Raw genomic sequence first — 22,092 nt, 5'->3', positions numbered from 1 at the left:
AAAACACATGAACACTACATTCTGCGTCTCACCGAGAGCAACGGCAGTGGACGCCTTTGGATGGCAGGGAGCCATCAATGTGTTGAAGCACTGGGGGTGACAGACCTCAGCAGCAGCAGGATCAGCACCGTGCCCAGGCGTGACTGCTTCTTGCCAGCGGTGTCCCTTCAGCACGAAGAATACAATCGCATGGTACGCTGACCCACGGCCTTGGCCCAGGCCCCAGCTTCAGGTGGACTGAACTGGTCCTGAAGGTATTTCCCGGACCTGGGCTAGTTGCAAGGCCGGTCTCGGTCTAAAACCGCTCCTGAGGCCCAGGTGGTGTGTGAGCACAGGCAGCAGGCTGGCCTGGGCCCCTGAGGTGACAGCAGCTGGAAGATGAGCCCTGCTCGACACCTCAGCGCAGAGCCGAGCCCCAGGGATCAACGGTGGCAACTGACTTCCCGGGGCCGAACCGCTACAAGTAACGAGGGAACAGCCCAGCGCGGGGGGGGGGGGGGGTCCTGCCCGCCTCGGCGCGTCCCACCGTCCTCCCACGGACCAGAACCCGGCCTTCGCTCTGCCGCCGGCCGCCGCGGCGAGGGCCACGCCGGGGCGAGACTTCCTGCGCTCGGCCGCTGCCTTACCCGGGAGCCAACCTCCCGGCCTCCCGCCGCCGGGGGTGGGGTGAGCAGCAGATTGCGCCTTATGCAACCGGCTCAGGGAGCAGCCGCCGCCGCCCGCCAGCAGCTTGGTGCTGTCCGTGAGTCCCGGGCGCCGGGGAGGGGGGGCTCTCGCCTCAGCCGTGCGTGGTGAGGGCTGGGCCTCCCGCCCTGCCTGCCCCGGCCTCTCCCGCCGGGGCGTGCCGTCCCGCAGGTGCAGGGCCCGCCGCGGCGGGGCTGAGGCAGGCTGTGGGCGGCGGCCGTGCCGGGGCTGAGCCGTGCAGCGGGGCGGAGGTGTGCGACTGGCGGTCGCCGCCGGCTGCTTGCCTCCCCCTGCACTGCTGGTGCCTGACCGGGGAGTTGGTGCGGCTTCCCAGAGCGGCGGCGCACTTCTCTGGAGGAGGAGAGGGCGGGAAAAGCCTCAGCCCTGACCGGCTTTCTCCTTGAACTCCGCACCCAGCCCCGCTGCTCACCACGTCCCGACTCCGTGCGTCAAGCCGCCTGGCTGTAAGGAAATGAGTGGCTGGGACGACCTTTATCCACTCCCAATGCTGCCCACCTGGGTACCGGGCGCTGCCGCCGGAATTGTCTCCTTGCACCTCATCCAGAAACTCCTCTTCCCCTACTTCTGGGCTGACCTGAGATACCTGCTGAAAGTTTTGTTGTACGGGCTGAGAGTGGAGATGTACCGGCTGCAAGGGAGGATTGTCACTGTCCTGGACAAGTTTGTGAAGCTGGCTGAGAAGCAGCCCCACAAGCCGTTCCTCATCTATGAAGGGAAGGTGCACACCTACCAGGATGTGGACAGGAGGAGTAACAGGATAGCCCAGGTCTTCCTGCACCACGGGGCTCTGAAGAAGGGCGACACAGTGGCCTTGCTGATGGGCAACGAGCCAGACTTCATCCACGTGTGGTTCGGACTGGCCAAGCTGGGCTGCGTCGTGGCTTTCCTCAACTTCAATGTCCGCTCCAAATCTCTCCTGCACTGTGTCAGTAGCTGTGAGCCCAAGATACTGGTTGTGGGAGCAGGTAGAGTATACACCTGATTCGTACATCCAAAGCTTTTAATGTCACATCTCCCCCATGTATGCCTCTCTAGCTCCTTTATTGAAACGTGATTTTCAGATGTTCACAGAATGAAAGAAACCTAGGGCTAGAAGGGGCTTCTAGAGATGATAAAGCTTAAGCCTCTCAGGCAGAATCAAGTATATCCATGCTTTGGGGACATCCGTTAATCTTTTCTTAAAAAATGTGCGTTGCAGGAAAGTTTGCAACATCTAAGTACAGCCTGTTCCAAGCGTTTAGTCACTTACATAGTTGCTTAAGGTGTCTCACAAAAGATTAAAATGATCTATTAAGAATAATTTCCCATTCCTTTTTAAATAGTCCATTTTAAACTTATTTAAGTCATGTACTTTATTCTCCTGTACTATCTCCACATCTTTCTAGTGATCAAAACCGCTGGAAACTAGAAGGTTTAAGCTCAGACAGTACAACCTTTGCTGTACGACTGTTTGCAGAGGTATGATAGTCTACCAAGGACTAAAACTGAGGGGTTTTTTTTTTACAGGTGTAGCACATAGGAGGCTGATTTGTAATAACCAACTTACTGTTGGCATTGATTTGTAGAAGAAATTGCTGTGTTTGAATAGGAGATAATTGTGTTTTGTAAGTTTCCAAAGTATTACATTTTCATTAAGTGCTTCAAAAGAATTTAAAATGGTGATGTAGGCATACTGTACATTGTGTATTCAAATTTGGCTTCAATTATAGAGGTGTATAAACTGAAGACAGATCCAAAACCTAAACATGGCTTAGCATTTATGTTCAAGTGAAAGCAAACCTGCAATGCTGTAAGATCACACAGAACCTTCACATTTCGTTGGAGGAGGATATTTCAAAAGATAAAAAAATTAATGTTGTCCTGCCTCTCTAAAAGTATTATTTCAAGTCTACTCTGCCTTATTTCTATTTCACAACTTCCTGCCTTATTCCTATTACACAGGTTGTGGTGTTGGGCATCCATGACACCTAAATGGTGGAATTTCCTTCTACCTGTTCTCTGCTGCTGCAAATTTGTGGTTTCAAAAATGTATTTAAGATTTTTCCCTTGCATATTTTTTAATTATAAATTTTGTCATTCCGATTGTATATGGTAGGCTGGTTTAAGAATGCTTGGTAATTAAAACTAGCTAGTGAAACAAAAGCTAATTTAAATATAATCACAAAACACATGATAATGATGCTTCTGAACTGACAGTTTTTAATTTTGCCTTCTTACTTACTTAATAATAAAAAAATCTCATTTAACACCCTTTCATTAATATGTACTTTTGAGTGTATGAATTGAGGAACAGAATTAATGTTCAGGAAATTCTTGCTTATTGGCTGTGGTATAGGAGAACTTTGGATGAAGACTTGTATCTAAGAGTAGTCTTTATTAAAATGAAGGGTTAACTAATGAATGAAAAAAGCATTTGTAAAAAAAATAACGGGGTCTGTGTTTCTCCACTCTTGTTACCAGCAGCTGATAGTAAGAGTGACTATGTTGAACTAACTTGTTCCAGTAGTCTACCTGTGCTCACAGAAGAGCTATGTGCAGACAGATAATACAACAGAGATGCCAACAAAATTGGTCTCTGAGCTGATCTTTTGTGTGTTGATCTTCTTTCTTTATTCATGGGTTTTAGTCTCTGCATTAAGTTTGTCAGTCCCTTGAGCCTGCAAAACTGCACAATATTCGTCTTCGGGGCTTAGAGGCTCTTTTTTGTCGGTATCTGTGAAAGAAGTTGAAGTTCTGTTATGTTCTTGTTTATTGGCCATGTCATATGGAAAAGGAGCCTCTCCAAAGGAGTCCAAGTTTTGCAAATGAAGGTTCATATACCATTCAGTGACTGTGAGGACTTACTCATACCACTCTTGAAACAAAAACATACGTAATTATTGTACATAATAATTTCCCCCTAATGTTTATAAAAATTGCAGGGCAGTATTTAACACTGAGGTTACACAGTTAATTAGATAATTCTCAGAGGTCTGTTCATCCAGTGTTAGTGTGTCTTTCAAGGGATTCTTCCTCAAAAGTAGGCATGACTTGAACTTTGTGTGTTTTGCTCTTACGGCACCATTTTCCACAGGATTGTGAGTAGCTTGAACATAGTATTTTTTTTTGCCAATATTTACACTAAAAGCAATCAACCTGTGGTCCAATACCTATCACTGTCATAGTCGGGCATCATGTTTGGCAACTAAGATTGTTTTTTTAATCAGAGATTAGTATGTAATGATATTATTTCTGGATAGTGAAATTCTAATTTTCAAAAATACGGAGGTTTTTCACCCTCCACAAACAAATGTAGGCTTGACTTACCAATTCCATTTCTTGTAACCGTTACAAAACTATCTTTGCAATATTTTGGATGACCTTCAATCTTGTTCATACACTGCAGCACAGCAGAAATCATCTCCTTAACGATTTGACCATTAACTTTCTGTGCTCAGCAAGACCAAAGTTGCTCTTGAAATTCTTGTCTGTAATGGCACATTAAATCAGGAACCTGTATTCAAATCCACTTAATATTAAGGTTTCATTTGTGCTGAAGGGAGCCTTCCACCTTCTCCTGATATCTGGAACAGTTCCCACAGATAATTGTTTACTGCTAAATCTTCCCTGCTCAGAACAGTGATGTAGCCTTCCTCTGCGTAAGATGATTGCATCTTGCAGCTTCTTTTGGTACATCTTGTCATTTTTCTGAAATGCTTTTATTTTTTACAAATGTGATACCTCTATCCAAATAAGCTGGGTACTATTTATGGTTGCATTTTCTTCCATGCCTTGTTCAGTCTTTCATGCTGCCTCTTGCAAGAAAGATCACTGTCATTTGTGGAATTTGTACTCTTCAGTTTTGTTTTGTGCCTGTGTATTTTCCAGAGGTTGTGGTTTGGTAACCTGGTCCAATTAGTATCATCTTGTCTTTCCTTCAGCACTTGCAGTCAGACTTTCTTCTGGTCTGACAATTCTCTGATATTTTGATTGCTTTTTCTGACTTTAGATTAGAGTCGTCCAATGGTACTTAAGTTTTGGGGGTTTGATTTTGACTTCCGTATTCTACAAACTCTCTGCAATTAAATGTTTTATTATTAAGCCTCAGATATGTTACAAAAACTTAAAAATTTCTCCCTCTTGCCTGTTTCTTATATGAAATGGCTATCTCTAAAAGCTTGAATTTTTTCCATGGCAGCAATGGTTTTTTTAAGTTATTTAGCACAATCTAGTAACTTGTTTTATCCCTTCTTATCCAACCACAAGCTGTAAGGCAAATATATATTCTCTGATTTGTGAATATTTAGACTTTGTTTTCCTTTCCAGTATTTCCACTTGCGTCTGTGGCAGAGAGTTTTTGCTTTAGCTGCTTTGATTTGTCTGTGGTGTTCCCAGATCATTTAGCTCCTGCTTTAATTTGTTAACGTTACATTCTCACACTTCCATTCCCAGAAACACTGTCTACCACCACTCCCATTCTGGGGAATGTTTGTTGAGAGAGATCCAAAAGTTGCAGTTTAAAACTGCATTTTTAATGAAACAGCAGTTAACTGACATGTAAGTAAATGAGGAACTTGGTAAATGAGAAAAAAAAGAAGCTGTATGCCCTTTTTCTATCAGACTGCCATCATTAGCTTACTCTAACACCAATCTGACATGTTTAAAAGGTATTTGTTGTTACTGCATTTGTTAAAGATTATGCCACCCTTATTCGTTTACAAACTATTGGTTAAACACAGGAGTAAGGTACTGCTTAAAATGAAGGCACCTTCTAAGGCACTGTGCCCTTTCTAGGGAATATTTCTATTCATTGGAGTCTTGCTTGAATTAAGCATTACATTTTTTGGACAGTACCTTTGTAACAGTAATACTATTAAACAACACTTGCTATCTAGTCACCCACCAGAAACGTACAAAAGGAATTTGCCAGTGCATTTATAGCGTGTTGCTACTTGGAAGAGTTCAGCTCTTAGTAGGACATGCCAGATTGCCACCATGACTTCTGATGCAAGGATTCAACTGCGAAAGGATTGTGTTACTAAACTTCATGAGATTGGTTTACATCAGTCCTGATAGCAAAGGTTATTCAGGGAGTGTACATGCCACATGGACACATGTGGGCAGCCTGCTCTATGTGGGCCTGCTTGAGCAGGGATGTTGGACCAAGATGACCTCCAGAAGTCCCTTCCAGCCACAGCAGTTCTGTGATTCTGGAATTCCTCACAGAATTACATCTCCCAGCTGTGCCAGTATTCTTTACTCTTGAGGCATCAACAGCACTTTCTGCTGCTGCTGTGTGTTTTCTGAACAGCTTGCCATCTAAGCTCAGAACCAGGGTTTATGCTGTCAGGACTAAAGTTCAGACAGAAGTGTGTCTACATTCTGGAGAAAGAGTAAACAAAGGGTTTTTTATATGTGTGAATTAAGGTCATATAGTATTATATACAAGTAGCAGTATCATCTCTCCTATCTTAGTCACCGAGTGAAAAAAATAATGGATTTTATCAAACCATCTTTTCTTAACTATTTGGAATAAAAAGCTATTTAGACCTGAACATTTAGGACAAGGAAGACCTGCAGAAGACACTCTTATCTGCTTTGTTAGACACCATATCTCTTTGGTTGCTTTCTTTTACGTAGTCTGTGCCTCTGTCCCAGACAGCCTGAGTGGAAAACAGTGCCAACTGTGATTCCCAAGCTGGTTTCTGGTTTACTACCTTTACTGCCTTCAGTGGCATTTCAAGATACCAACACTGATCCTGAGCCACAACTGGCTTGTAATTTCTATTATTATTACTTAGTGAGAGTAAGAGCTGAGTGTAAGGAGTCACTTGGGGCATCAAGTACAGTAACAATTATTTTCTGAGGCCAGACAGTGTGGGGAAGAGTTTGGACTTGCCATAGCTTACTGAGCATATCAGCCATGGTACACATCAAAGTTAAGCAAGAATCATTTCATACAGTTCTCCTTCTGAGTAACTCTGTGTTCAGTACAAGTTGATCTCATAATCTGATGTATTCCTTTCATCAGTGTAGAGCTGTGTCCTTGCCAAAAGGGTGCATTGTTTCTTTGCTAGAAAATAACATAAAAAACCTTTTGTGCAACTTGCAGCCAAGCACAGTAGTTCAAAACCAAAACATATTTTTCTTGCTTTCTCTAAAGATGTAACTGAGTTATGTATTCATGTGAATTTAATGTAACAGTTTCACAGACTTTTTATTGAATAATGAAATGCTTTAAGAGCAAGAGGGGGAATAAAAAGCAAAAAAAGTGGAGAAGCGTATTCATCTTGACCAATTACAGATTATTTTTTTTCCCATAGAAGCCAAATAGTTAGCAAATGGTAAATATTCACTTACAAATTATGTAAACAACGCACACAGAACTGCTGACTACATTGCCAAACTTCAGATAAATAGTCATTGCTTCCAAAACAGATAAACCAAAACCTGAATATACTTTCATAGTGTAAAAAGCAAACAAGTCCTTTAGAGAAACCACATGTTTAAATAGCTAAACTGTTTTACCATAATTGCTGTCCTATATGGTAAAGTAGACATACCAGGTACCTCTAGAAATAAACTAGTTCCTCCAAGAGGACTGTTTCTTCCTGACACATGCACAAGAAGATATGTAAAGACAAATGAGCCCTACACAATGTCTGGCACAGAAGTTCTTTGTTCATGGAACAAAACATTAGTTGACTATCATCAGAATTATTCCTTGGAAATATGTTAGTACAACACCCGATGCTCATGTGTGTTCCAGAAGTAATTTTCAGTTTCTGGCACTTTGAATACAGTTGTTTTAAATTACCCTTTCTTATTCAGGAAATCACTTAATGTTTCTGCTGTTCTCTGCTATCTACCTAGAAATTTCTTTCAAGATAATATATAATTACAAGCTGTTCACTTATATTGTTTGAAGTACTAGATTCCTGAGCACAGAAGAAAAATCCTATTGTATAATCTATTCATAGTTCAATAGTAGTTAAAAAACCAAGCAAGCCTTATGCAACAGCAAACCCCATAGATTTTATGAGTGAGTGTTTAGAGAAACAATGAACAGTGTGTATGTTTAAAGATCGATCTTAATTATTTAGAGTAAATATGTTTCATTCTACTAAAAGGGAGCTATGGCTTCCTGTCATTCTTGAATCTTAAATGATTGTGTCTAGAGTTGAAATTAATAGTTGCCATCTTTCTTCCTTTGAAAGAAGGAAAGAGGGAAAAAGAAGAGGTAAGTCCTCTTCTTTGTGACAGACTTGCACTTCATGGTACTCAAATACACAACGAACTTGGTGCACATCTTATCTAGAACTTCTGAATACTAAGAAATTAGAAATATTTGTGAATTTCTTCATGTTGTGAAGTCCTAAACAAAGATGTATTCTGTAGAGAACTTAAGAGTTGGTAGGTAATACAGCTTCATCTTCATCACTTTCAAAAATGTAAAAAGCAAAACCATTTAAGGAAATGCAAGAAGGAATTGATTTATCTATGGAAAATAAGGAAATGCTGCAATGATCCCTTTGGTATCTGCAGTATTTTAAAAGGGTGATACGCATTGAGGGTTTTTTTGCCAAGCCTTTTGCTTGTTCAGTTAAACAATAGGTGAGATTTCATTTATAATTACACTTCAGTTACATAGCATAATTTTGCATGATGACTTTTATTGGGCAGTTTTTCTCAATGTTTGTACATCGCGTTTGTTATCTGGTAAGGACACTACACAGGATGGACGGCTGAGGCTGGTTCAAATTATTACTGGAAGTTGGAGGAGCCCAGAAATTCTTAACAATCCTTAACAATTAACAATCCCTAATATCTTTGCTGGCACTGTAGTTGGAGCCAGTGCACCAATAAAGAATGACAGAGAATGCTGTATTCTTTTACTATTTTTGAGAACAGAAATGGTGGTCTAGCCACTTCTAACACCTGTGTTTCTTTGCTAGGTTCTCAGACTAACCTTATACCTACACAAACTATCATTAGTACATTTAGGAGACATATATGTATATATATGCATAATAAGAAGACAAAAATCAGTATTAGAAGGTAATAAGTATATAGCTATTCTGTCAGACTTGGTTTATTAATAGCTGTTTTTCATTAGAAAGAATGCTGTTATATTTTCATATTTATTACTTGAAAAATATACCCTGATTTTATAATACAACAGCAAAACAGAACTGATATGCTAATGAACCTTGACTTTCAGTGCATTGGGATTTCCTGCAGATAACACTATTGTCCTTAACATTATTTTTTATTCATATTTTTTCAGTCTGTTGCTGTGTATAGTGTAAGGGGACTGTGCTCCAATGATTCAAACAGGAGGCTATCTATCTTTTAGATTTTCATAATTATTTGAGTGATTCCTTCCTGAAATCATTCTACAGTGCAAGGAAGTTAGGACACAAAACTTTTAATGTCACCCTCCATCAGATCTATTTGCTAAACATTCATAAAATATGTAGAACTTGTACTCTGTAGGCTTTAGGTTTGTAAGACATATGTTTAGTTGGTGACAGTAGGCTATATCTCTGTTACAGTAATAGAGACTAGTATGTCATTCATTAAAATATATAGAGCAGCCTGCCATTAGGAAAGTAGTTTTCTGAAAGATTAAAAATCTTCAGTTATTTTGGTGTAAAATTTATGCAAGGGAGTTCTGTTAAGGATATCCGTATTTAATATTTGCAAAATTAGCTTGGTGCTGACATCAGGATTTCAAATGCTGGCCCTGGCAATGCCTCATTATGAGGTTCTGGGTGAGGCGTGTCAACTTTGTTTGTTTATTCATTTACAAAAACTGAGATAATAACATAAATTTATACTCACAGGAATATTTGCAAGATTAATTACATAGGCTGAGATCCAGCAAAGCACTTAAGTGTAAATGAGTCTTTAAGTATATGAATAGTTCTATTGAAAGTGATGTTATTCCTATCCTTGAGAGTTTTCCTGGATTAGTACTTTAATGCCTGTGCAATGTTCTGAGAAAGTGACACATTGTAAAAATGCTTAGAAATATAAACATAAATACCCAATGTATTACTCAAGCATTGGCCTCTATTTGTATTTTTTCTTTTTGTTTAACCTGGGACCCTCTCTCATGGTTTCTTTCCTGATAAGCCAACAAAATAGATCTTAGTTATGCTGCTGGTTTTATTTTATAAAAGTGAGTTTGTACTTATATTCGGGTAAAAGCCAATAGAATTAATGGCTTTTAGTGAATGAACATGTGGTTATAAGAAAATAAAATATCTGATGTACCTAAAATAAGGTATCTAAACCACTCAAAGCACTATGTAAATAGCCATATGGTTCTTTGGCAGTGTCTGAATAAGCCACGGGCCTGTATCATATTTCTATTCTGTGTAATTCAGGTACCTACATATATGGCACAGTTTTTTTGTTTGTGTATTTGTTTTTAAATTAGTCACTTCTGTGCTTTTGAAAAAAATACTGCTTGATGAGAGATCGCTGTTGAGGGTATCCAGGCAAACCTTCACTGTAATTACCAGCTATGTATATATACGCCTTGCATCTTCAATAGATTTCTTCATGATTTATTTGAAGTTGAAGCTTAACTACACTTCATTCTGGTCTTAGCAATGACCAAGGGTTATCCAAAATGAAGTGGGAAGCAGGAGCTAGTAATCAAGGCTCACCATTTTGCCTTGAGGGCTAGTGGACACTTAGACCTTGTGGGGTCAGCAGTATTTTTCCCACATTATATCCTGTTTTCAGTGAATTTTCATTCTAGTTTGTCATTATTTTATTGAATTTATTAATGTCCATGGAGGTGACTTTCATTCCTCTTTTGATTATAAAAAATAAAACTTTCAGAGGAAAAATACTTTATTTGCTGGTTTTGTGAAGACATAAAGTAAGTAACATTATTTTATGTTAATTTTTAAGATTTGCTTGGGACACTAGAAGAAATTCTTCCTAACCTCCAGAAAGACGTTAGTGTTTGGATAATGACCAAAGACTCCACTTTTCCAAGTGTGCATACCCTTTTAGACAAAATAGAGGCTGCATCTGAAGATCCTGTTCCAGTTAATCAACACTCTGCCAACAACATCAAGTCATCTGTTTTATATATATTTACTTCAGGAACAACAGGTACATGTCTGCTAAAAAGTCTATATTTTCCTTCAGCTTTCATCTAGAAACTTGATTTTCTGAAACACTAATCTTTTGGTTCATCTTTTCATGGTAGAATATCATATTTCTCATCTAGAAGCATTATGGTAGAAAATAGCATGTTTCTTGTCAGTGACTGTTTATATTCAGTGGTTTATGGGCTTCTCTTCTGTTTTTTTCCTGCCACATTGTGCAAATACTATGAGAATCTTTACCTCTTATTACTTCACAGCTAAGGTGTTTATAAAATGTTTTGCTCTTTTGATGGGTTTACAATGATAATATTATTTTGTGATCACATACCACTGCCTATCAAATATAGCTAACATTGTATATAGAACTTCAAAAAACAATCTTCAAACAAGCAAATACACATTTGGTTTTTCTTCATTTAATCACGTTCTATGCAGGTCACTGTAAAGACAGAAAATAGGATTAAGTTACTAGCCTTTTAGTTTAGAAACAGATGGCTGAATTTGTTACCAGTGCTGCAGGAGCTAGGAAGCTAAGACTTTAAAAAAACTGATCACTGACATGAAAAGCAGCATGATGTTAAGATAAGCAGATTGGCATTCCCATTCAGCTGAACACAACAGTTTTAGTCACAAGAAGATTTAAAATGAAGATGTGTTTTATGGCTTTGTTCCCTCATACAACTAACTATTTAATTTATTTGCTTTGGGTTCTGGGGTAAAATTAGGAAATAAAAATGTCAGTCTAGCATAAAAAAATTTGGAAGGTATAAATATTGTCAAAAGGTCAGGTATGTTTGTAATGTTGCTCATATAAATTTTGTTGAGCTTGCTGGTTAAAAGTAAGGAGTTTTAGCTAAAAAATAGAGAATTCACCAGGTAGGAGGATTTTGTTCTTATAACTGCATTCAGAATATCTGTGTGAAGTCTCAAATTTTAGTTATGTAGAATTTAAAATATTTTTGAATGCTTGTATGTGCTACATTAAATTACTTTGGATTTCTTTTATATACTGTAACTAAAAGAGTAAGTTTTGTTTAGTCTGAACAGTATGGAATAACTAATTCTAATCTAAAGTAACTGAGCATTTTCACACTTATTTGATAAAACAAGAGCATAATGTTGCTCCTAAAATCAATGACTGGTAAACTTAGTTACAAGGAAGAAATATCTTGAATGTTCTGTAGTCAACTGTCTGTACAGGCGGTAGGAAAAAACTTAAGACTCTGTAGAGCACTTCTTGCTATAAGTGGTTCATTGGCAACATAGGCTTATTGCCTTTTCTTTTTAGTGTGAGAGGTTTTGGAATAGCTTTGAAGTGTAGCTAGAATCTCCATAGATTACACTTCCAGTTAATAGCTCTAGTTCAGTCTTCAAATGAATGATAGCTTTGCTAGAATAAGTGAGAAAACTTTCTGAACGTTATATTTTTTAAATTTTTAACAGTTCTCACTGTTCATTGTCAGGACTCAGCCTGAAATTTGTGTGTGTGTATGAGAACATATATGAAGCAAGAACACATCCCCTACTCAAAATAGTGGGTACCAGAGTAGTAGCCCAAGCTCTTGCATGTGAGTCTCTGTTGCTGAACAGAAGTTCTGTGCTGAACCTGAAGAAACTCATTAAGAAAGACCTAACTGGAGTGGACTTTTTGCTGGATTTTTTTTTTTTTTAATTCTACAAGTCTTCCTAGCGTTCTAAACCAAAAAAGGTAGACTTAGATGTACATATCTTAGATACGCACCCACTTCATGATCTACTTTGTGTAGATCCCATACCTTTCTTAATGATATTACAGTCACTATGACTCTTGCCTGAAAGAGATCTAGTATGATGCCTCTTAATGTTAAAGGCAGTCCCTATGTACACTAGTACTTTTGGCCCTTTGTTGGCTCTATATGGAAGAAAGAATTGATTCTTTTGTGATTTTAGAGACCTTACACAGGAAAAAAAAATTGAATTATCTTTATGCATGGTTTTGTGTTTTCATTACAGGTCTTCCAAAGGCCGCAGTCATCAGTCACATGCAGGTTCTTAAAGGAGCTGCTGGACTGTGGGCTTTTGGTGCTACTGCAGAAGACATCATTTATATCACTCTGCCTCTTTATCACAGTGCAGCATCTCTTCTTGGCATCGGTGGATGCATTGAATTGGGTAGGGCTCATTTCATTTAACTGTGTTGTTAATAGAGAAATAATTGTTATAAAAATATATAAAACACACTTAGGTTCACTGCCATTAGGGAAACTAATGCTTTGCCGAAATCAAAGTTTTTTGGGAATAGCTTTGTATTTCTGTATTTTGGGGATAGAGGAGTGTTGTAATTGCAAAGGATCTCTTACAAGCTATCTTTGTGGTACTGGATAAGAATTAGTTATAGTCATTTTTGTCACAAATGTTTTTACTTTCTTTTATATTTAGGTAAAAAGGAGTTTAAGGACATTTGTAATATTTTGGCAGTGTGTATAATGCATTAGTGGATGTACAGACCAAGCATTGTACAGTGGAATAGAACTAAAATGTAGTTTGGTGAACTTAAAAAGACTGACAAATATATTTATAGTAAACATTCAGCTTTGTCATATATATTTAGATGATATATAACTTTTCTTCCATTTAACTTGTATACTGTTTTGGCATGGACAATAAAATACGTATTTTACTGAGACAATGTAGGTGTCCTCAATGACTCTCTTATAAAAGATTATTTAGAACTTGATGGCAAATATTTCCTGTTTCTTGAATCATCGAGGACAAGTCAGAGCAAGGGAAAGATCATTCGATTATGGATTAATTCTGTCTGAATGGGCATCAATGAATACTTTGCTGAAAAATGAAGTTTCAGTGATACCCAAATTATTTGCTAATTCAGGCTGACTTTTCTGGATATTTCCAGTTAAACTCTTTTGAATAATGTTACACCACCAACAAAGAGAAGCTGTCTTCTTGCTTGTAACCTCTTATCTATTGGTTTACTGTCTCACCAAGGAGGAGACTGGGTTCATCTCCCTTCTACCAGGTTTGAATGCATGTCTTCTAATAAATACCATATAGTTCTCTGAACAATGCTGCTCTTAGTTCCTCTCATTTTCTGTTTTGTAGGAATAGTGAACATAGCTAGCTAAGCTGCCATATAGAGAAAATGCTTCATTTCCTTCTCTCCTGTTTCCATGAAGGTGCAACCTGTGTGTTAAAAAAGAAGTTCTCAGCTAGTCAGTTTTGGAGTGACTGCAAAAAGTACAATGTGACCGTCATCCAGTACATTGGAGAACTTTGTCGTTACCTTTGCAGCCAGCCAGTGGTAAGTGGAACCAAAATGATGGCTGTTCATCTGTAAGTGATGTTTAAGTTTATTGTTCTTAATGTGGTTATGTTAAAAGGGAAATTGTACTCAACCTGTCCCTCTGCCGTTCTTTTTTTGTGAGGTTCTTCAAATATTTGATGATCTGTAGACTGTAAAAAAAACCAAATGGCTTGATTCAGGAAGATGCTACAGTATTAAAAGAAAATATTTCGAGACTAAAAACTGATTCAGTATCATTTGGTGAAAAAATATTTCACAAGAGTTTCACAATGTAAGTTCAGAAAACCAGGATTACTGTTCAATGTCTTTTCAGAATTTTCAAAACTTTTTTTTTCTTGGCACGTAAGCATATCAGAGGTCTCAAGTTTTGTAGGTCATGTTTTAGCACTGTTTTGGCTTGTGAAATGTGCTTGTTTTGAGACCATCTAAACCATATTTTAAAATTTGGAAGGAGTTTGGTCTTGGTTAGCAGCTCAAAGGAAGAATGCCTTTTGTTGCAGTTAGAAAGCTATTCCAGACACCAAAGCTAGTTTTGTTAAAGTGACATTCCTCTCTGAAACTGTGTTAGCCCTAACTTGAAAATACTTCCTTTCCCTTGGCAGTCAGTGGTGTGATGGTCTATCTACATGGTATTGAGTCCTAAGTATGCTGAACCTGTTGTAATTACCAAGTATAGCTGACTCAGGTTAACTGAATTAACTCTTGATCTGGCTGTTTGCTGGTATGTTTCTGTATCTACCCATTGATGATAGAGAGAGCCCAAGATGTTTAGGCAAAGCTAAATGACTAAAATTTGTTGGAATTAATTCAAGATGTATAGAATAATATAGACAGAACAGCTAAAACCTGTTGCATAGCAAACCCAACTGACTTTCTATCCTCAAATGCTTGTGCTAAATGTGTCAAAATGAATATGAAACAAACATTCATAGTCCAGTATAAACTAAAATTCATCTTGCTAATGCTGGCAAGTACCATCCATTTATGAGCTGCAGGTTGTCCTACTGTGTTTCAATAATAAATCCTAAATGTTACATCATACATTACCTTATCTGGTTAAGCATTTTAATAAATGGCTTTACACACTTACTTATGATCATAAACAGCTTTTATTTTGAATACTGAGTAAAAATAAATAACAGCTTCCAAGTACCTGTATAACATTAAGCAAAAAGAACTGTATCCTCTTTTAATTTAACAAAATATTAAGGAGAACACAGAGATTCATGAAAATGTACAGAAGTTGGATGCAATGCAACTGTTATTTCTTTGAACATTCTTCCTTTGTCTCTATCATAATTTCATGTTGTGATTTAAAAAAAATAATCAGTGGTTTATTTCATTTTCAGTGAATTTTACTGAAATGACTCATATCTTAGGAAATGGTGCCAATAATTCAAATTAATTAATCTGAAAATTCTTTTCTAATCCAAGTCCTCATTTTATGATTTTCAGAATAACCTCCTCCTTAAGCAATGTGCTAATAAATCGAAGAGAATGCAAATCAGTCTTGTTTTCCAGCAGAATAACAATTTCCATTAATATCTCGAGTTGCTGACCAGTGAATGGAAAAGGTCAGTGTTCATAAGATACTGGATTTTTTTTTCTCCTGAAAATTTCAGAAGTATGTTTAAATAATGTAGCAGTGAGTCCTAGATCCTGCAGCACTATCCATGCATGCCTCAGCAAAGAGGATGTTCCTGAATTAAAGAGGGCATTGCTGATGTCCCAGTGACCACCACTGACTGGGATGTGAAACCAGAATAGTGATACCTTTCTCTCTCTCTTTCTTTTTTTTTTTGTTGTTTTGGGGTTTTTTTGTTTGTTTCTTTTTTAACTTTTTAATAAAATAAACAAAAAGTTAACAGGATAATGAAAAGTCAAGTTGAAGACCAAAAGGAAAATCAAAACATATGAAGGGCCTAGCTTTTCTAAATTGTGGTTTTTCTTCATTGTAGACTAACATGATTTCCACAAAGTCATATCCCTTCTCTCCAACACTTCCCAACTTTTGCTGTGTCTGCAGCCTCAGATATTATTTGTTCTCCTTTTCTGTCCTTTAACTGTACAGTTAGAGAATGGCATTTTGTTTTCCCTGTTTTATCCTGTTCAGTGTCTTAAAGCAAGAATGATAGATTAATATACTTCATTTTCTAAACCAAACTCACTCATTTTTAAATCTTTACCAAGCCATCGTAAAGTTAAAGGAGCTGGCATGTCTAAACTCTTTGCTCTGTGAGGCTGTGGTGGTGGGGGTTGGTTTTGATTGTTTTTTGCTAGCTGGCTAAAGACAACCCTAATGTACCTTATCAAGAAAAACTAAAATTACAAAATGAATCATTTTGACAGCTAGGTACTTGAAGAAAAATAGTATTTGTCATGTTATAACTGGAAGAGAAACATGTTCACTTGAATAAGTGGAAGGATTTTAAGTATATTATGCAATCCATTATTATTTTTCAAGTAGGTGAAATAATTTGCCAAGTTGTTATCTCTCTTTAAGTTTCATTAACTTAGAAGTACTATATATACTGGCAGCATGAGAAAGATATGGCTAATACAAGTTTTAAAGCTCTGTGAAGATATTATGTGGGCAATGTTCTCAAGGCTAGAGTCCTATAAAGCCCTTCCAATGAACATAGATTAAAACCATAACAATTATCTTAAGTGCTTCATTTGTTTCTTTAACACTAAACTTGAAATAAATGTTATATTTCTAATAGTTGGAGGCCACAGTGTGGCCTCTTATTTTACAGATTTTGAACAGAACTTTTGGCAAGTCTCTGTGGTAGCATATAGACTCTTGGCTTAATTTCCTTATTAGTTTTGTCTTGTTTGAAGTTTCTGCCTCCCACTCACAGCTCTTAAAGAGCTCTTGAAGACTGTTTTGCAGTAGAATTCTTCTGAAACCTGTTCTGCATCCAGTTTGGTTTAGTAACCTGTTGTCTGGAAAGAACATTGGTTAGAAAAGGAAGTTGCCTTTTTCCTTTAAGTGTGAATACAGGGACCTTGCATTATGTGATGTTCACGGATTTCACTGGGCTCCTAAGTAAGTGAGTAATCCTTGTGCCTGCCCTCTTCCAAGCTCTTTTTCTGCAGTCTTTTGATCATCGTGAAAGTACAAGAGCCAGCAATGATGGCTAGTAGCCATTAGTAGCTACAAAATGGATCCTGCTCTAAAATGTTAGCGTGACTACTCCAGTGAAAGAGAATATTCAGCAAATTTTAACGTGGTCTTGCTGGCTGACGTTGCTCAAAGTCTCTATTAACAATGATCTATGAAATTTCAGAAGTATGGCATAGTGTAGCTCCCCATTTCCTCTCTAAGCAAAGGCCTTGACAATACTTCTTTACTAATCTGTGGATATATTTTCCTTAGAGGGTTGCAGCACATTTAAAATTTAACATTTAAAGTGTATACAAAATCTTCCTAATGCACTTGCAGATTTATTTCAAATTTGAAGTAATGAGCTATTTAAATAATACATTGCATCCTGAAGCTTTTGGAAAGATATGAATGGTAATGCAGCATCTCTTTCCTGCTTTTCTGTAAAGGAGACCTGAAACCTGAAGTGGTTTACAAACAGAGGCTAGAAATCGGTTTTATTGACCATTATGTCCTGTTTTCTACTCTTGTAAGCTGTCATACATTATGACATTAATTATGTGATTTATGATACCTTGTATGAACTTGGTAAGCTCTCTATTAAAACCAGAGTTCACGTCTACTTGTAATCAAAGTCTATTTCACAATTAATTCTGTCATTGCTTAGAAATTTTCTTTCAATATCTGTCCTGTTTTATGTACATTTGGTATTGAGCCAGTGTTATCCTTTGGCATCAGTAATATTTCCTATTTCCTTGGGGTTACCTCAAGTGTATAAGACCATTCAGGTTTCAGACTTTATTTTGTTAAGATGAAGCAAGCCAATCTCTCTACTAGATCCAGTTTCACCAAGGTTTCTTTGGATGGGATTAAGCTCTCTGAAGTGACTGTAGAAAAGATGCTTAAGGATTTATTTTACTAAAACTCTTCTGTGTTAGAACAATAGTAATTTAGAAGGAGAAAACAAGGAAGTGAATGCTGCTGGGATAAGCAAACAGAATGAACACTTATTTCCCTGCTGTTGACTCAAGCGTTGCAGGAAGGGGTGTAAGAATGGGATTTATGTATGTTGGATAGCACTCTCTGCCATCTAGAAACAGCCTTCTTTGAAGGAAGGGAATTTGATAGTCAGGTAAGGAAGGAAAAATGAGTCAGCAGGCTCTTTTCTACAATGCAGGTTTTACTCGACATCACATTTTATTCCCCATTAAGGTTTAGCTCAATTTATGTTCTCTACTGGAAATTGTTATTTCTCTTATCATTAAAAAGTAGAGTGGAAATTTGTCAAGCCCCTTGGAGGTTTTCAACATAAACATTTTATTAAATACCCCAAACCAGTAATGTGTCACAGTTACAGATAACCACATCTGTACCATCCATTTGAAGTCTCTGAATAATCTCCATATGTCACTACAATTTTATTTACTGGGGGGAATTTTGCAATATATTTATTATTCTTGGGGTTTTTTTTAAAAAAATCTGCAACCACTTGTGTATGTCATAAGCAGACATCATTCTTAATCGAAGTTGTTACTGACCTACTACAGTATTAACAGTGCCTAAAAGGAGAATCGAACACTGTTTGTATATGCAGTTAGAGAAAATAGAATTTTTAGACTTAAGGACCTATTCAGCCCATCTGAAATGAAGCTTAGAAATGGACCTGGGATTTAGAAGCTTGTATTTTTTGCCTCAAGACTGTATCAGTTGTTCTAATAAAAAATACACTGTATATCACAACAAACTTTGTCTGTGCTTTAAACTGCCATGACTACAACAACAGTATTATTTTTAAAAAGTGGATTTCAAAGCAGATTATAATCCCGTCCATTTTGGCTACTGCCTTTTGATATTGAAATGTACTGGCATACCTCTCTTGGACTCCATCCACACAATGATTCTGTGTCTATTTTCTCATTCTTCCCACTAATAATGGTAATGGTTTTCAGGTTTTCCTCCTGAAAAAGTCTTCTGTAATGTTTGTAGAGTTCCTTTGGCCTTAGGAAGCATTGGTTTTCCATACGCAAACAGCACTGAAGGCTAGTTGTGATGTCAGCTACTGGTTCCAGCATGGTGTCTCAAGCCTTTTCTGAGTCTTTAAGAGGTCATATAACATGACCAATTTCCTTCCAGCTTCTTTTCTTAGATACTCATCTTTTGGATTAAGCTAGTGGAGATGCAGAAAATGTCATGGTAGTGAAGCCTAGAAATCTCAATCATACTTTCACAAAGTAAAGCTTCATATTGCTCACAGAATACTGTGTGCAATACAGAGCACAAGAAATAATCTGTGCATGCTTTAATTCTCTGAATTCTTCCTATTAGAAGAACTAAAGGAAGAAAGCTCCTGTTATAATCTAATCTATTAGATTATCAGGAGATTGATCAATGGAAGCATGGTGAGAGTGGCTATACTAAATAGCAACCCACCAGTTCCTGAACTGGAAGGATGTGTCCTGTTCCTAGAATTCCTGTTCCTTTCTTATGGTGCCTGTGTTCAGTACTCATCCTGCTTTCTTGTACTTGTATTTTTAAATTTGGGTATGTATTTTGCTCAAAAAATCTAGTTGCAATTTATAATTAGGCATTACTGAAAAGCGAATGTAAGCATGCATGTTGAATTTATTACATCTGTCATAATCATGGCAGTAGGGTATCTCTCATCTTACACTGTCCCTACTAATTCCCTGATGACCCTTTTTTCAGGGCTAATGTGTCAATAGAGAACTGGTGAATGTGTTGTTAAACTCATTCCTTTTAAATACAGGAATGTAAATCCTGTGTGGTCTGTCCATCATATGTTATATTTAACAGATGTTTGCATTTCTCAGGTCCTGAGATTGCTTTTAGTTCCATAAAGGCCATAATACAGGAAACATTTCATGCCTCCTTTGTTTGAAGTTGCCTTTGCTTCTTTCCATTTGGCTTTTCCTGCTGCAGAAATGCTAAAAGTAAGATAATTAACCTGTTTTCTTGTATTCTTTTAAAGCAACTGCTAAGTACATTTTTATATAGCTACAGTCATGAATCCTTCCTGCACCAATTAGTTCATTGTTGATGGCCCTTTAAAAGGCATTTCTTTTATCAACAACTTAATCATGTCAATAGTTCACATAGTTTACAAAGAACACTTAAGGAGGAAAGACTGGCAGATGAAAAATCCCAGGTATGTGGTATTTAGTGTAATAAGGCAGATCTTGACTTGTCAGTTGATTACTATACAAATGAAACAAGGGCTCAAAATGGAGAAACAGTGTGTCAGAAATTGATTTATGATGTATGCAGATATTTGGTATACAGTTCAAAGGTCTTAGCAGAATGAACTGAAGAAAAGTCCAGGTGTAAACTAAGAACAGTTCTTGCTTATTAATGCTTCAAAAAGGCATTGAAAAAAATATTTCATCTTTACTGTTAGAAATAAGTGGTTATAGACTGAATCCCAATTTTATTTCAGAATCACTCTGTAGGAAAATAAAATCACAGTGCAGGAAAATAAAGAAATAGACATTTTTAAAAACCTCAGAAAGATGTTCTAACATTCTGTTATTCTAAATTCTGTCTTCCTGATTATCTATAGAGAACTATTAATCACATTCAGAAACACAAAGCATGAGCAAATTATCACAGGACACACATTATTTGAATCTATTTGTGATAGTTGACCAGGGCAAGGCACTGGAGTCCTTCATAAATGAGATATTGTGAGGAAATACAGCTTTTAGTGAAGGAAGTGTTAATTAAGTACTATGCTGTTGCAGCAGGCTAAGAATACACTTGCAGACAATTGCTGCATACCGACTGTTGCAGGGTAACTGGCTGACATGCCACAGCTTGTTCAGGTGTCAGGAGCAGCACAGGGATAGCAGAGCTTATCTCCCAGAAGAGATGTGTACTAGGTGACTCCTTGGAATTCCTCCTACTCCTATCATTCTATCTATTGTACCGAAGGGAAGCTAGTTGATGAAATGCTGTCTCAATATCGCAGAAATTCAAAGTATAACTGTTTGATACCATAGCCTGTTTAAAGCACAAGTTCCTGCATATTTATTTCCGTTTTCATACATTAGGACACCCTAAGTGTGCATCACTCAACCATGTTTCTAGAATTTGTTGGAATTATCATCCCTTTTCTTTCCCTTCTCTTATTTATTGCATTTTACTTACTGCATAAGTTTTTGGTCAGGGTGCCCATGGATACCAACATGCCTGCCCTACAGTTGGACTCTGGCAGTGATTGGGACAATAATACAGATGGTGAATACGTAGATCAAGTCATGAAAAAGCTGATAAAATGGCTAACTCCATTTTATTTACTGTGGTTCACTTTCCACTGAATGTTAGTTACACATAAAGATAACATAAATTAATGTCCTGTATTAGTTATAAAAAAGTTTAGGTAAAAATATGTTAAAAATAGCTATATGTATTTACTCACACGTAAAACTAACGTGAATTACCACTGTTTAAAGTTTCCCTCATTATAATCATTCTCTTCATACTTATTAAACCAGCCGGGAGATTAAATTACATATAGTTTCCATTCCTATAGTTGAAAGACTGCTAAATGCATGACAGTTTTAATGTGTTTTCCCCAGAAAGCCCTGCAGTACCCTTCAGGGAGTCTTATATCAACAGATGGGTACAACTGTGATGGAGCTGACTAAATCACGAATATGACAGTTGCAGAAAATTTACCTTAGCTGTGAAGAAGTGAATTACTGCCCTCTCTTTTAAGAAAATTTGCTTTCTGTGATCAGTTCTTGATGACATCATACACCTTCTTTGTATTTTTGCAAAAGGGCTGAATGCCTTAAGAGAATACTTCCTAAAGTGAGATAGTCATACATTGTATTGTTGATAGGTGTTAATAT

The 22,092-nt window shown here is 37.4% G+C and overlaps 1 protein-coding gene across 1 annotated transcript in view; it reads left to right on the top strand.

Moving 5' to 3' along the window:
- Window positions 1-710: 710 nt before the first annotated feature.
- The window catches only part of LOC142026833 (long-chain fatty acid transport protein 6-like), a 40,485-nt gene continuing 19,103 nt past the window's right edge, over window positions 711-22,092 (top strand). The window contains exons 1-4 of the mRNA XM_075020235.1: window positions 711-1,670; window positions 10,612-10,818; window positions 12,807-12,965; window positions 13,988-14,112. Coding sequence (XP_074876336.1) covers window positions 1,157-1,670; window positions 10,612-10,818; window positions 12,807-12,965; window positions 13,988-14,112 — 1,005 coding nt within the window. The 5' untranslated portion in view covers window positions 711-1,156. The remainder of the gene's footprint in view (window positions 1,671-10,611; window positions 10,819-12,806; window positions 12,966-13,987; window positions 14,113-22,092) is intronic.

Source organism: Buteo buteo, chromosome Z (assembly GCF_964188355.1).
Source record: "Buteo buteo chromosome Z, bButBut1.hap1.1, whole genome shotgun sequence".
In the NCBI taxonomy this organism is placed as follows: domain Eukaryota; kingdom Metazoa; phylum Chordata; class Aves; order Accipitriformes; family Accipitridae; genus Buteo; species Buteo buteo.
Note: the sequence above shows the minus strand (reverse complement) of the source record. Positions and strands in the feature narration are given on the sequence as shown.